General features: G+C 38.5%; 1 protein-coding gene across 1 annotated transcript in view; it reads left to right on the top strand.

The window, feature by feature from the left end:
• The window catches only part of LOC121155938 (solute carrier family 22 member 22-like), a 60,615-nt gene that overhangs the window by 12,141 nt on the left and 32,145 nt on the right, over positions 1–16,329 (top strand). Inside the window, exons 6-9 of the mRNA XM_040979445.1 lie at positions 2,525–2,547; positions 3,439–3,653; positions 9,024–9,132; positions 11,192–11,395. Coding sequence (XP_040835379.1) covers positions 2,525–2,547; positions 3,439–3,653; positions 9,024–9,132; positions 11,192–11,395 — 551 coding nt within the window. The remainder of the gene's footprint in view (positions 1–2,524; positions 2,548–3,438; positions 3,654–9,023; positions 9,133–11,191; positions 11,396–16,329) is intronic.

Genomic DNA, 16,329 nt, shown 5'->3' on the forward strand with positions numbered 1-16,329 from the left:
AGTATAACTACTAGGATTTATGATTATGCTAGAATATTTTAATTTTTAAAGGGTATATTTGAAAAGTCTTCAAAGCATTTATAGGAAATACATATTATGTAACATACATTGTGTCCAGATTTCAAAAATTTTCAACACTGAAATAAATTATCTTTTAATTCTAGTGTTAGAGCAGGCATTTTGAAGTTCTTTTGGCAAAACAAATTAAATGAAATGTACACAATTATATATTAAGATAAAATGCTATGTTTACAGAATTTGATTATGTAAATCAAATTTTAAACTGATCTAAGTTCTTTTTCCCTGTTAAAATGTCTACTGAGGCATTACAGCTTTGACTAGAATGCAAATGAAAAATTTGTATAATACAAATATAAAAGTCAAGAAAGAAAGGAGGTAAAGAATGAAGAAAAAGAGAGGGAGAGAAGAGGAAGATAAAAAGAGACGTATCATTACACTTTTAGAATTATATCTGTGAATTATATTGAACTGATTCTCCTTGTATTAATATCACATTAGCACAAGAATGAAGATTGTGTCATAGTAATTACCATGCATTGACTCTGAGAATCTAAAGTTTTAATAAATCCCTTAAAAAGTAATAGAGATAAGGTCTAGTGCAGTGGCCTAGTGACTAAAGTCCTTGCCTTAAAAGCGTTAGGATCCCATATGGGCGCCGGTTCTAATCTTGGTAGTTCCACTTCCCATCCAGCTCCCTGCTTGTGGCCTGGGAAAGCAGTCCAGGACGGCCCAAAGCCTTGGGACCCTGCACCAGTGTGGGAGACCCAGAAGAGCTCCTGGCTTAGGATAGATGCAGCACTGACCATTGTAGTCACTTGGGGAGTGAATCATCGGATGGAAGATCTTCCTCTCTGTCTTTCCTCCTCTCTGCATATCTGCCTTTCCAATCAAAATAAAGTAAATCTTTAATAAAAAGTCATGGACATTTAAAACTCACATGATAAATCAGAAATTATAATAGAAAAAGCTATTTGGAATACTTCCAGTACTTTAGTAAATGTGGGAGGCCTCACCACCAGTGTGATGAATGTCATGAGAGGTTCTTGGAGACAGTTTGCTGTTGATTTTATGACGAGCTGAGTTTTGGTAAGAAATGTCAATTAACAAGGTATTTCAGTGTTGCACAAGAGTACATCAGAGATTTCCAATGAGCAGCAGATAATTTTATAATATCAGGAGCACTGGAAGAGGATTCTTTTTTTTAAAAGATTTATTTATTTTTATTGGAAAGTAATATGTACAGAGAACAAGATCTTCCTTTGGATGATTTACTCCCCAAGTGGCCGCAATGGTCAGTGCTGTGCCAATCCAGAACCAGGAGCCAGGAACTTCTTTCCAGGTCTCCCATGAGGGTGCAGGGTCCCAAGGCTTTGGGCTGTCCTGGACTGCTTTCCCAGGCTACAAGCAGGGAGCTGGATGGAAAGTGGAGCTGCCAGGATCAGAACCGGTGCTCATATGGGATCCCGGCAAGCTCAAGGTAAGGACATTAACCGCTGTGTTATTGTGCCAGGTCCAGAAAAGGATTTCTATACGATTTTTATGTCCCTTATAAGTCTGTGTTACAAGGCTTGGAGCATATAGTGTTACCTATTCATGCATTGATTTTGTTTAATGGTTTAATTACTTTACTCTTTATTAGACACTTTAAATATGCATACCAACGTGGTTATGGGAGATAACTCTTTTATTGCATGATTCCAATCAAGAGTATTGGTGTATGAGGGAGTAAAAAAAATAATTTTTGGAAATTAAGATTCCTTCTACACAGTCTAAATGATTTTTTACTCATTGTCTTTGAAGATTTTGACACTGAAAATGAAGGAAGAACTGAATATAAAGAAAAATCATTTAAAAATGAAAGAGGTCATTTTTAACCCTACCGTGTGTAGGACATTGCTCTTTGGATCCTTTCTGGGGTAAGTAGCCTGCCTTTTCATCTTTTAACACCTATTCAACGGCTTCAGTGTCACGCTAAGCAATGTGAGGACCGTTGTTCTAAGGGGATAGCTTTTTACTCTTTTTTTGTTCAAATTGTCAGGCATAAAAGTACAAAGACAAGTAGTCAGGATTAAAGATTAAAAATATCCGTTTGGATTCAGATTTGGGGAATGGGTTACTGAAGATGGTTATGATTTACAGGAACTGGAGGAAAGAAAGTCTCAAAGGGTAAAACTGGATTGTAACAAGATTCCATTAAATGGAGAAAAGAAAGATTATTTTCTGGAAAATTAACAAATATGTAGCAATATTTTATAAGGATACGGAGTATAATATTTTGAATTACATGTACACATACTCAAGTTTTACAAAAGTTTGACTATGTATTATTGGACAATTATCTCTCGTTGCTCTCCAATATTTTTAAACGTGCAATTCTCCATAAAATTGCTCAGCTACACGGAAAACCTGAATACTGTTCTTCAAGAAATGACAATGATTAATATATGTATACAAGACAATAGAAATTAAAATTATCACTTGTTTATGTAAAATTTATTTCTAGCTCAATTTAGAATGTGCAAGAGTGTAAGAGAAGTTACATGACTTTCCTACCTAAAGAAACATGTAATTATTGTGGGTGCTAGAATGAAGCTGGTAATTTGTGCACTGAGGCCAAGATTCTATGTCTAGAAAACAAATACAGAAATCACTATATATTATTCAATATGTAATGTCTAATGAATACATGCATGTGTCTGTACCTGCATCTTCATATATACAGGTTTGAATACATAAACACACACAAACACACATAGGTTTAAAAAATGATCCTTGTATTCAGTTTCTGAATACAGTAAAGAGCTCACAGGCGGGTAGGAGAGGGCACCTGGGTGGTGGTGGGGGAGTGGCTTCCAAGCCCATGACCCTGAACCAGCTGCCTCCCTTACCACAAATATAAAGTTACGCTTCTATACACATCGCTCATGTATGACTGTATTATTCTGTCTTATTGATTCTAGTGGACCTCTGTATTGGCAAATGAAACATTTACTGGAATCTTAACTCAAATCACAGAAGTTACATTTTGCATGATAGTAAATGTTTTTTAATTACAACACGATTTTAAGCCTTGATGTTTTCAAAACATAACAAAATCTAGGCAATTATGACTATTTACTATAAATTTGTGGAAAAGAGCAGTTGTATGAATTGTGATGAACTGTATATCAGTTTTGGTAAATTTATGTATGTAATCCCCCATTACATGATTATGGATGTTCCCCCCATTATTGATATTTTCAAGTTTTTCTAAGTAACTTTACATTGTGTCATGAATCCTTTTATTTCATCTGATAATCAAACATTTTGGTACTAATTATATGTCCAAGGGAAATAAAAAGTTAGAAATACATGTAAACTATATTAAAACATTCTGTCAGTTGGGTTTATCGAATGGCTTTGTATTGTCTTTCCCAGGTTTTCGGCATTTTTCAGTACATATGGCATCATGTTGGACATTAAGAACTTGGGGGAGGACTTATTCCTGTCTCAGTTTCTACTTGGGATGACTGATGTGCCTGCCAGATTTCTTACATTGTTTTTGCTAAGACATGTTGGTCGTCGTCCTTCAATAGCTTTTTTGTTTCTTGTGTCTGGAGTTGGGATTATAGTCAACATATTTGTGTCCAAAGGTGGGATTTTTTTTTCAGTGTCTGAAATCTGATAAGAAATGCATATTTCTGTAATCATTGATTTTCCAAATTGGCTGTAATTCATACGTCAATAATGCTGAAAACACTGTAGTCTAGCATCTAGGTGCTTTTACTGTCATGTGCTGCCTAGTCTCACTACACATTTATGACTTTGTTGAATCAGTAATCAGAAAGATAAATGTTTAAAATATCATTTATCAAGTAGTCCAAAGCCAGGCTAAAAACAGATGTGTTATATCTGGAAACCCATGCAGTGGCAGTACATGTTTGGCACCAATGCATCATGGCGAAAGGTGTTAATTAGAACTGTGACATTTTAGGAGCTCTGCAGACAGCGCTTGAGTGTAGTCATTACAAATTAATGGGAATGCATTGACAAAGAAAGGAAAACAAGTTGTACAAGACAATGGAAAGAGAACATCTGAGTGAAAGATACTTTGAAAACAAATTATAGGAACTAAATTTCGAGGTGGTGAGGAATAGTTGGACACTTGGTTAGAAAATATTTCACTTCCTCTTCAGTTAATATTTCACTGAAGTTTCTCCACACACACACACACACACACACACACACACACGGTCATGTTTCTACTCTCAAAATAACAATATGGTCATATTACAGAGTGGCTAGCTGGTGAAGCAAATTCTTATGTTTAAGATGCTAATGGGTTTAATTGATTTTTAAAATACAGTATAAGATAAGGGTCCAGTCTCTCTCTCTCTCTCTCTTTTTTTTTGTATGTAAATACAGAGTTTTCCCAATGCCCTTTATACAGAAGGTAGACTTGAAACCAATATTTTTTTTTACATTCTTGCCAAAGATCAGTTTACTGTTAATGTATGGATTTATTTCTAGATTCTATAATCTATTTCATTGGTCTCTAGGCATGCAGTTATGCCAGTACTTCATTATTTTGACCACTGTAGCTTTACAGTATGTTTTCAAATCAAGAGACATGAGGTATCTTACTTGCTCAAAATTATTTTTATTTCTCAGTATTTTCTGTGATTTCACATGATTTTACTTTTTTGCATAAAATCTGTTTGGGATTTTGGTAGGGATTGTAATGGAACTCTACATTGTTTTAAGGAGAATGGACATCTTAACAATATTAATTCTCACAGCCATGAGCTCAGGTTGTCTTTCAGTTATTACTGTGTCTCCTTTAATTTTGTTTTGTCAGTGTTTGGAGTTCACAGTATAAAAGGCATTCATCTCCTTGGTTAGATTTGTTCTAAGGTATTTTGTTCTTTTGCTGTTATTGTATGTTCTTTTTAGGTAGTTTATTATTGGCATATAGAAACCTAATCTTTTATGTTGATTTTGTGTTCTACAGGTTTATAGATTTTTTTGTTGTTGTTCAAATAGTTGCTATTTACTTGTGTGGAGTGTTTAGGTTTTTAGGGCATGTGATCTTCCAATGGAAACGATTTAACTTCATTCTTTTCTGTGAGTGTTTTTATTTCTTTCTCCCCAAATATCTCTGGCTCAAAAGTGTGGTACCCTTTAGTATAAAAGTACAGACAGCAAAATATCCTCACTCTGTTCCAGATAACAAAGGAAAATCTTGCAGTTTGTTGTAGCAGAGCAAGATGTTAGCTGTGGGTTTTTGCGTTTGACCTTTGTTGTACTAACTTTGTTCTGTACATACTTTCTTTGCTCTGATAAATCTGGGTGGAATGTTTTTTCTAATTTCTTGAGCTGTAAAGTTTATTTATTTGAAATCATGCTCTTCATTGCCATGGGCTTTTCTGTTGTACCAGTTTTGCTGTGTTTCATGAGCCTTATTAGGTTGTGTTTGTATTTTTCTTTCTCTTGAAACTTTTTCTAATTTGCTTTTTAAGTTCTTCTTTAGTCCACCGTGTTAGAATTATTCCATTTGTACAAATTTGTAAGTTTTTGTTTCTTTTTAAAGATTTATTTTTATTATTTTTTCATTGGAAAGGCGGATATACAGAGAGGAGAGACAGAGAGGAAGATCTTCCGTCCGATGATTCACTCCCCAAGTGAGCGCAACGGGTCGATGCTATGCCGATCCGAAGCCAGGAGCCTCTTCCGGGTCTCCCACGCGGGTGCAGGTTCCCAAAGCTTTGGGCGGTCCTCGACTGCTTTCCCAGGCCACAGGCAGGGAGCTGGAATGGAAGCGGGGCTGCCGGGATTAGAACCGGCACCCATATGGGATCCCGGGCGTGCAAGGCGAGGACCTTTAACCACTTGCGCCACCGCGCCGGGCCCAAGTTTTTGTTTCTGATTGTCTTTTGGTACTCATCTCTACTTTAATTTTCCTGTGGTTGGATAAAATATTTGGAATAATTTCAATCATTTTAAATTCATGAACTGAATTTGTGAGATAGAATGTCTCTATACTAAGGAATATCCATGACTACTGCAAAAATAATGTTTTCTGTTGCTGTGGGGTATAATTGTTTTATGTGCCTGCCACATCCATTTAATCTCTGAACCTGGTTAAAAATCCTACTTCTTTATTGATTTCAGTCTGGGTGATATATCTAATATTAAAAGTCAGAAGCTGACATCATGCGTTACGTGGAGAAAAATTCAGTCTGTGGCACTGGTATCCAGTATGGTCACCGTTTCATGCCCATATGTAGAGAGCTTGCTGCTCTACTTCGGATCCAGCTACCTACTAATGGTCTGAAAAAGCAGCAGGGACCAAGTTGCCTGGACACAGCCACACATGTAGGACCCAAAAGAAGCTCTTGGCTCCTGGTGTCAGTCTGCCCCAGCTGCAGCTGTTGCAGCTATTTGGGGAACGAATCAGCAAATGAAATATTTCTTTCTTTTTCTCTCTCTCTCTCTTCCTTTCTCTCTCTCCCCCCAGCCACTCACTCTCCCATTTTCTCTCCCTTTCTCTGTATTTATTACAAAATAAATAAACCTTAAAAAGAAACAAAGAAAATGAGGTATTGAAGTCTTCTGCTATTATTGTATTACTATATTACCCTACAGATCTATCGGTACATTGTTTATATATCATTTTAGGAGTTTGATCGTAGATGTGGATGTGGTTGTAACTATTGCATATTCCTATTAAGTTGAGTGTTTTATTATTATGTGATGACATTTTTCACCTGTCACAGTTTTTTTTTAAAGATTTATTTTTATTATTTTTTTCATTGGAAAGGCGGATATACAGAGAGGAGAGACAGAGAGGAAGATCTTCCGTCCGATGATTCACTCCCCAAGTGAGCGCAACGGGCCGATACTATGCCGATCCGAAGCCAGGAGCCTCTTCCGGGTCTCCCACGCGGGTGCAGGTTCCCAAAGCTTTGGGCGGTCCTCGACTGCTTTCCCAGGCCACAGGCAGGGAGCTGGAAGGGAAGCGGGGCTGCCGGGATTAGAACCGGCGCCCATATGGGATCCCGGGCGTGCTAGGCGAGGACTTAACCACTTGCGCCACCGCGCCGGGCCCCACCTGTCACAGTTTTATGAGTCGTTTCTTTCATATAAAGTGAAGGTACTACTGTTCTTTTTTGGATGCTATTTGCATGGAACAGCTGTTCAACATTTCAGCATTAAATGTAGCTGAATTTCTCGTATCAGTGTGTGGAAAAGTTTTCTGTTTGTTTTTGTTTGTTTGTTTGTTTAGTTTTTAAGTTCACTCAGCCACTTTGTGATTCCTAACTGATGAGTATGATTTATTACATTAATATAATTGCTGGCAAACAATGATTTCTTATTTTGATCATTATTTCTTTTCTGTTTCATAATTTTCTTATGTCTTACTTGCTGTATTTCTTTGTAGCTGGCAATTTTTGAAGTCAAGTGTTTTATTTCATGTTTAGTATTTTTTCTGTTATTACTATTAAAATGGCATTCAGACTCTTTATTAGCATCTTTTTTTCTTTTTTAAAGGTTGATTTGTTTAATGAAAGATTACACAGGGAGAGAGAGAGATAGGGAGAGAGAGTGAAGAAGGTCTTCCATCCGCTCATTCCCCTAATAGGCACAACAACTAAAGGTAGGCAGGCCTGAGGCCAGGAGCCCAGAGCCTTTTTGTAATCTGCCATGTGGATGTAGGGGCCCAAGCACCTGGGCCATCCTCCTTTCTTTCCCAGTAACATTACCAGGGAGCTGGATCGAAAGTGAATATATATACGATCATATATATATATGATGTGTTTGACAGAAATGAAGCAATCAGTAAATATAGGTTTAATTTACTTAATTTACTTGAAATAAAACAGTTATTAAAATGTATTATGAGTTGGCATCGTGGCATAGCAGATAAAACTCTTGCCTGTAGTTGCTGATATTCTGCATGGAGCCAGCTAATGTCTTAGCTTATCCACTTCTGATCCTGACCCTATGAATATGCCTGGGAAAGCAGTAGAAGACAGTTCAAGTGCTTGGGCACCAATATGCACAAGGGAGACCCAGAGAAAACTCCAGGGTTTGTTGCAGCTATCTGGGGAGTGAAAGAGTGGCTAGAAAATCTATCTCTGTGTGTGTCTCCTGCAACCTGTCTCTCTCTGTAACTCTGCATTTCATATATATATTTGAAGAAAGAACTTATTTTCCACTGCCCAGAGTCCCTGGCAACCACTGTTCTGTTTCCTACTCCTGACCTGGCCATTTCAATGAAGAACTGTCATACATATTTGTTCTTGCAGAAATGTGTTGCACATTTTGATCTTGTGTACCATGAGCACATACATCCTCTTAAATATTGATCTTAATCCACTATTCCAACAGCACATGATCCTTTTGTGCTATTTGCTGGGCTTTGTTGGTCAGCTTGATATCCACTCTCCATGTAGCTACTTTGTAACCACTTTTCCCCTTCATACACATTTCATGTTCTTGCTTTGTTCTGCTCTTCATCAGTAGGGAGTCTGATCTCTGAAATTTATCATTCCCAATTTTTAACTGTCTCATTTGATTTGATCAGTGAGATTTTGAATGACAGGAAGGCCAACATATCTCTCTCCAGGAGCCAGCTGAGTTTCTGGCAGCTGCTGTGGCTCTTCTTAGACTTGGGTTTCAGATATCCAACTTTGGTAGCATGCCTTTGTTTCTGATCTTACTACTTCCTACTGTTTCTTCAGATTGAGCATTGTAGTATTTGTAAACCCTGGATTGTTTTTGTCTGTTTTCTGATTTTGTGCTGCAGTCCATCTTGGTATCCCAGGCCTAGTCTTAACAATATTTTAAATCATTTTCTCCCTATTGTAGATACCTGTTTCTCATTTGCTCAGTTGGAAACTTAGTTGCACGAAGTTTGACTCGAGATGATTGCCTAGTGGTAGTCGTGAAACATTCAAAAGTAAATGTATGAGTTAATTTTAACATAATCTCAATTTTTGTTTCCAAAATTTTGTTCATAGATATGTCCACTTTGCGTTTCATTATTTTTATCCTGATAAAAGCATCTCTTGCATCATTTGTAGTTATATATATGGCTTTCTGCAATGAAATTATACCAACAACGCACAGGTAAGGAAAGAAGCAGTAAATAATCCTATTTGACACATGGAATCCTGCTGGAAGTTTCCAGGAAACTTAAAGAAATAAGATAAAAGTAACTTTCATATTATGTTCAAAATAACTTTCAGAAACAAAAAACATTTGAATAGTCCTTGGAAAATTTTAAATATATTCATACCAAAATTTTATTCATTAATGTAGAAGACAGAATTGCAGAAAGACAAACAGAAAAGGAGAGAGAAAGAGAGAGATCTCCTTGTTGATTCACTTGCCAAATTTCCACAGTGGTTGGGTAGGATCAGTTTTAAGTGAGCGGTCAGGAGCTTCATCTGAGTCCACCATGTGATTGCTCTGCTCCGATTGCCAGGATCATCCTCCACTGCCTTCCCAGGCGTACTAGTAGGGAGCAGGTAAATTTGCTGGTTTGATAAAGAGAATCTTTCTCCCACTCAATGCCTGCAAACTTGGAAGTATTAACAAGCATAAGAAGAAGGAGAAAACACTTCAAGTGTCCATTTTTTTAAAAGATGTTGGTTTGAAAGGGAGATTGAAAGTAAGAACAACACAAGAGTGAAGGGGTCCCACACCATGGCTCAGTAGCTAATTCTTCATGTTGCTTGTGTGCTGGGATTACATATGAGCAGTGGTTCCTGTCCCTGCTTGTGGCCTGGGAAAGGAGTGGAGGATGACCAAAGGTATTTGGATTCTGCGTCTGCATGGGAGACAAGGGAGCAGCTCCTGCCTCCTAGCTTCGAATTGACTCAGCTCCAGCCGTTGCAGTCACCTGGGGAGTGGACCAGCAAATGGTCTTTGTCTCTCTTATTCTCTGTAAACCCATCTTTCTAATTATATATATATATATATAATATATATATTAACATATATATTTTACAGATAGAATATATATATATATATAATATATTTTATAGATAGAAATCTTCTGTCTGCTAATTCACTCCCCAAGTGGCTACAACAGTCAAAGCTGAGCCGATCCAAAGCCAGGAGCCAGGAGCTTCTTTCTGATCTCCCATGCTGATGCAGGATCCCAAGGCTTTGGCCCATCTTCCACTGCTTTCTCAAGACACCAAGATCAAGCAGGGAGCTGGATGGGAAGTGGAGCAGCCGGCTTGTATAGGATCCTGGTGCAAGCACAAGGCAAATATAAACACTGTGCCACTGTGTTGATCCCCCAAATAAATAAATCTTTAAAAAGAAAGAAAAATGACCAAGAGTAAGAACAAGAGAGCAAATATGATTGTGTGTATATGAGAGAGACTTTACCAATCACTCTAATATGGGATGCCAATGTTTCAAGTGGGAGCTTAATGTGTTTTGAAAATGTTGACCTTGTAAAATGCTTGCGTTATACATTTTTCCCTAGAGAAATTAAGTCCTCAGGTAACATTAACTTTTAGTTGGACTGTAATGGTTGGGAAAGTACACTGTGTTTTATAATTTCACTTCTTGAAATAATCTTTCTTCAAAAGTCTCAGTTTCTAAAAATTTTCATTACTCGAGTATTATGTCATTTCTATTGCTTTTCAAATATTAATTTTAAGGTATACAATGAGCATTCCCATATATTGTTTAGGATTGCTGAAGGGAGGAAGAGCAAAAAGAAGGGAGGATAGATGAGAGGGACAGCTATTTAAATTTAAAATTCATGTAGATAACATCTTTATCATGAATGAATGAATGAATAAGTATTCAAGATGCTTCCTTAATCTACAACATATTAGAGGAAATTAAAATTTAATTTGCCATCTAAAACTGATCAGATAATTCCAATAGTGTTTGCTGTGTTGTCTTTGAATTCATGCTTTTCTTCCTCCCTTTTACTACTAAAAAAACTGAATCTGGCATGTGGGCTGACACCCTGTGTAAAACAAAAGACATACTTGGAACTCCTTATGACATCGTTGAAAAAGAGTACAATCATGTCCAAAAGGGAGACTATGCATGGTATGGGACATGTTAACTGATATTTAGTAGATGTAGCTTACGTGAGCCAGAACTTGAAGAAAGGTGTGGACCTAACTTTTTGAAGAAATGTTTTTGCTTTTTGCAGAATGAGTCTACAGAGTATTTTTGCGATTTCTTCAAGATTAGCAGGAACGTGTTCTGCTCTAGTCCTTGCAACAAAAAGTTACTTTGTGCACCTGCCTATGATTCTTTATGGGATCTTTTCCATAGCAGCTTCAGGATGTGTCTACTTACTCCCAGAGACCTTTAGGCTTCCACTTCCTGACACCATCGAAGACATAGAGAAAAGGTAAGATGCCTGGTGAGCTTTCTTCATGGAGCAAGGCTATGGAATTATGACATTATTTTGCAGAATATTGGAGACTCTTAGGCAAAGCAACTTCATAAAACTGACGATTGGTTAATTTTACTAGTTTTTCATGTGAAAACACAGGGACGTTTTATAAGATATACATTCATGACATTATTTCATTTACAATTTATGTGCATTATATAAATTGTATATAAATTTACAATTTACATGTATTATGTAAACATGCATTAATTACATTGACATGGAGATTTATGCATATTTTCCTTTTTAGAACCAAAGATCAAATCTTTAATAATCATAACTTTTGAAAAGAAAATGAGATTTTTAAAAAATTTCCTCTGCCCTGATTTTTAAATTTAAAATTTTTTTTCCAAAAAAAGTTTAAAAAAATTTTTTTGATTATATTTTTGACAATCCTTACATAGTTAATTAGGGTAAAAGGTCCAAGGGCTACAGGAAAGTGGGTAAGACTATTATTTCCATATTGTTTCCTTCATATATCTGAGGTAAAGGGGGATTTTGAGGGAGAAGCCCCATCTAGTCTCCCACCCACCCCTAATGTGGGGTGTGCTCCAAGATTCTTGTTCAAGTGGTTATGAATCGCTGCCAGTCTAGCCACTCCAAGAACAATGAGGTCGCCAAAGAATCCTCTGATTCACATACTCCTTTACAGAGTCTCTGCTGGCCCAGTTCTTCACTGCCAACATATAGCTGTGGTAGCTGATTGACCTGTTCCATCTTCTCTCTTTTCTTGGTTAGGGTTCTGAACCCGGCAGTTGATTGGGAAGATTCCCAAAGAAACTTTGTCTGAGGTGTTCCCAGACCAGATTCTTTTATGTACTAGCAAGTACAGGGCCCAGCACAGTCCATCGCCCCAATCAGCTGGTGGTTGCAATTGCTGGGTTGGTTCTATTTCCATCCCGGTCTTCCACTGGAACCAATGAGTGTTGCAGACCAGCCTGGTTCTGCCCAGCGCATACTCAGTGCTCACAAAAACCAGTGGGAGCTGCAGCCTAGTTGGAGCGACCCACAATAACCCCACTAGGCGGTGCGCCCCCTATCCTGGTTTGCCAGTATGTGTAGCAGACTACACAGTAGTCCAGTTTGTCCCACATCCCATTCGGCTCTCATATATGTCAATGGGTAATGAAGCATAGTTTCATCTAACCTACGTAACTATCCAGCCCTCACCGATGTTGTTGGGTGCCTCTCTGTCTAGCCACTCCAGCCCTTGTCCTAGTTTTTGAGCCCTCCCATGAGAGTGGTAACCCAGGAGGGAGGAGCCCACTATTTCCTTCCCAGGCCTCTCTCACTACCAGATTATGCATTCTCCAGGTGGTTCTGTGGTTTGACTTGTGAGAATTAGCCCCTAAATCCAGCTTCTGCCATCTGGCGCTATGGCTAAACCCAAGCAACCCTTACCCACTCTAATTTTTGTTTGCACTAGTAGGAATAATCAGCCCAGCCTGGCTTTTCCCTGATCTAGTCCACATGAGGCGCACAGGAGTTGTATCCCTGCTTTGTCTGGTCTGCCCCCATCCCAGTTCACGCTCTCTAGTGGGAGTAGCTGTCTAGCAAGGGAACCCTCCCTTATTCCCCTGCAGGCTCTGCCCCCTCCCTTCCTGGTTTTCACATGTGCTGGTTGGCAGGCAACCTCACCTTGCCATTCCGTATTATGCACTGGTTTTTGTTGTGACCAAACCTGGCTTGACCCACACTCTGTTCTGGTGCTCGGATTTGCCAGTGGATTACATGAACTGGTTCAGCCTGGTCTGCCCCTGAGCCATGCCAAATGTGTGCCAGTGAGAAACTTTCCATGGCTTGTTCTGGGCTGTTTCCTATCATGCTTCTGGGTCTGTGTCCTTTCAGAGGAGTTGCCCAGGCTCCTCCATCAGAACCTCTCCCAATGCCAGATTGTGTATACCAGGAGGTCCACGAGCCAGCCCTACTAGTTCACCTCCTGTCCCAGCCGGAATAGTAGTTTTTCCTGACTGGCCTTCAACCCAAACTGGTCCTTGCTGTTGGATGTTTCAGCCCAGCCATGGCTCGTCCATACCCACATCTGGCTCACACTTATCTCAGTAGGGGGTTGAGACCTTGCCTAGTCTGTCCCACAGCTACCCTGGTCCTCCAGAACACCAGACAGCGTTGGAGTCTGGGCCGGCTCAGTGCATCCAGTCCCAGTCCACACCTGTGCCAACAGAGACTACAACTGTATCCTGATCAGAACGCAGCCCTCATTCCAGCCCATGCGCCCCTTGGTGGGAACCTCAACCTAGCTAGGGTGTCCTCTTAGCTCTGCACCCGGGAGTGTTCCCAGCCATAGATCACGTGCATGCCAGTGGTTGCTCTGACTCAGCTTGCCTCAGCCCCTCACCTGTCCCGATCTCTGCCTTAGACACTGTGGCTTAGCATCCCTGCCTCATGTAGACCAGTAGGTTCAAGAGCCTAGGTCAGCATGACCTGTGCTCCATCCTGGTTTCTAGTTTTGCTTGTGGGCTAAGGTTTGCTCTGTCCTGCTCAGTACACCCCATTCCATTACCAATCAACACATTTGCCAGCTGTTGGAGCTAGTTTGCCCAGCATGTCCAACACCCAGGTCTGGATCACATGTTCACCAGTGGGAGCTATGACTCGCCATGGGGAGTTTCCCAAGTTCCTCCACATGAGCGACTCCCAGACCCAGTTCTCATACATGCCATTGGGTTTTAGATCAGGTTATGGTGAAGTCTGGCTTTCCATATGGCCTTGTATGAGCTGGTGAACATTGCAGCCCAGCCCACCCCACACCCTATTCAGGATGCACATTTGGGTGCTGCTGCCTTGACCAGTCCAGACTATTGGGGGTTCCTTTACCTGTGATTGATGGCAAGCTCCTTGGTCACAACTAGCAGATTTATGCATATTTTCTTAATGCAATTTTGTGGTGTACAACATGCTTTTTATGTGATTATTTTATAAACTATTTGAATTCTGATCTATTATACCATTATTAAATGTTTAAAGTAGCATATGATTACTGAGGATGAGAAATATTTTTGTGAGAGCTATTCAGTGAAATAAATATCTGGGATTAGAGTCCAAAATATTTGAAATCTATTCTTGTATTGTGTCTAATTCATTCAATGCCACTGGTAATATCTTGTCATTCCCTGTGACAACCTCTTTCCAGAAATGTCTGTTACATCCTAAAGCTGATCGGGGCATTGACACAGAGGAGTAACTTTCCCTTACAGCTGTATTCTCATTTTACAAGAATTGTGGCTGACTTTTGAGGACTGATATAATTTCATCATAGGAAAATAGTTTAATTTTATCTAATACAAATTACAAATAAATCTACTTTATCAGAAAAGGAAGAAGCTTGTGCCCAAAGTGGCACCTTAGGAAAATGCTGAGATAATGATTGAAATTTGCTGTAGGGAGAACAGGTGTTATGCCAACTGGTCACTGCAATTGTGCCAACATTCAATCACAGCTTGAAAATGGAGTCGATGCTTCATATACCATAATGTATTCTTCAATGCCATATTTAGACTTGCTGAGTGGACTTAATACTTTTCTATATGCAGAAATATATTTAAATGCAAGACATGTAAATTTAAGTGTAAGTATATATGAAATGTAAGTATATTTAAATGTTAGGTTTTAAGTCCATATCTGCTTTTAGATCAGTGTGCCAAGTGGGCAATTACATCAGCTTTCATAGTCTCTGTATAGATTTCCGTTAAAAGGGGAAAGCTTCCTTTTTCCACTTTCTCTTGAAGAGATGTGTGAAGTGTTGTTAAATTTAAATTAGTCATAAAATTCTTGTGTTTCTCTATATGCATATGGCCACTCATCTATCCCTTTGTTCCTTTCATTTCAGGGATAGGTTTAGGAACAAGGGCACCAGGAAGAAACACAGAAAAGTTCTCTATGAAACTACTGAATGCTAAGATCAAGTGCATCTACACAGTGGACAAGCTAGACACATTGTCACATAATTACAAATGATTGTCACATTGTTATATAATTCATTGTGTGAATATGCCACAATCTGTTTAATCATTTTGCCTATACGTGAGTATTTGGACTGTTACCAGATTAGACTTGTTGTTCGGAGGGAGTGCTTAATATGACAATGAGGATGTCTAATTCCACACTGGAGTTCCTAGTTCTAATTTCTGGCTTTAGCTTCTGACTCGAGCTTTCCACAAAGGTATACAAAGGGAGGCAACAGGTGATAATTCAGTATTGGCTATTGCTATGCATGTGGGATACCTGGAATGGTATACAGCACCTGACTGATGGATACTGCCTTGGTTTTTGCAGGCATTTGGAAAGTTCTATGAATGGGAGATCTCTTTTTGTGTTACACTTGCTCTGTCTTCCAAATAAATGAAAGCATTTTACATAGCTTAAGGTAACAGATATGCTAATTATACTGTGTTGATCATTACTCAATATATGCATGAATCAAAACATCATATTGTTGCTCATTAACGTATGTCAATCTCTGTCAATAAAAAATAAGAAGCCATGCATCACACATGCAACATGAATAAATTTGAACACATTGTGTTGCAAAATAAAACAGGCACATTTTGTGTGGTTTCATTTATGTGAAGTCCTAGAATAAGAAAACAAGGGAAATTATATCAGAGGCTTAGTAAGGGAAAAGGAGTGATGGTTTGGTCACAAGGGCACAGAGTTATGAGATGACTGGCATATTAATTAATGTCTTAATATATTTCAAATCTTGACTAGGAGAGTATATATATGTAATATATAAATTGTACACATATAATATTACATTAATATATATTTTACATATATAATATTACATATATATAGTATATGTATATATATTAAGAACTTATCAGGCTTTTAAATTGTGTTCAGTTTTTTCAAGGTTGTGAAGAAGTTGG

The sequence above is a fragment of the Ochotona curzoniae genome, unplaced genomic scaffold (genome assembly GCF_017591425.1).
Source record: "Ochotona curzoniae isolate NIBS_2020 unplaced genomic scaffold, NIBS_Ocur_1.0 contig_3190, whole genome shotgun sequence".
Taxonomy (NCBI): Eukaryota; Metazoa; Chordata; class Mammalia; order Lagomorpha; family Ochotonidae; genus Ochotona; species Ochotona curzoniae.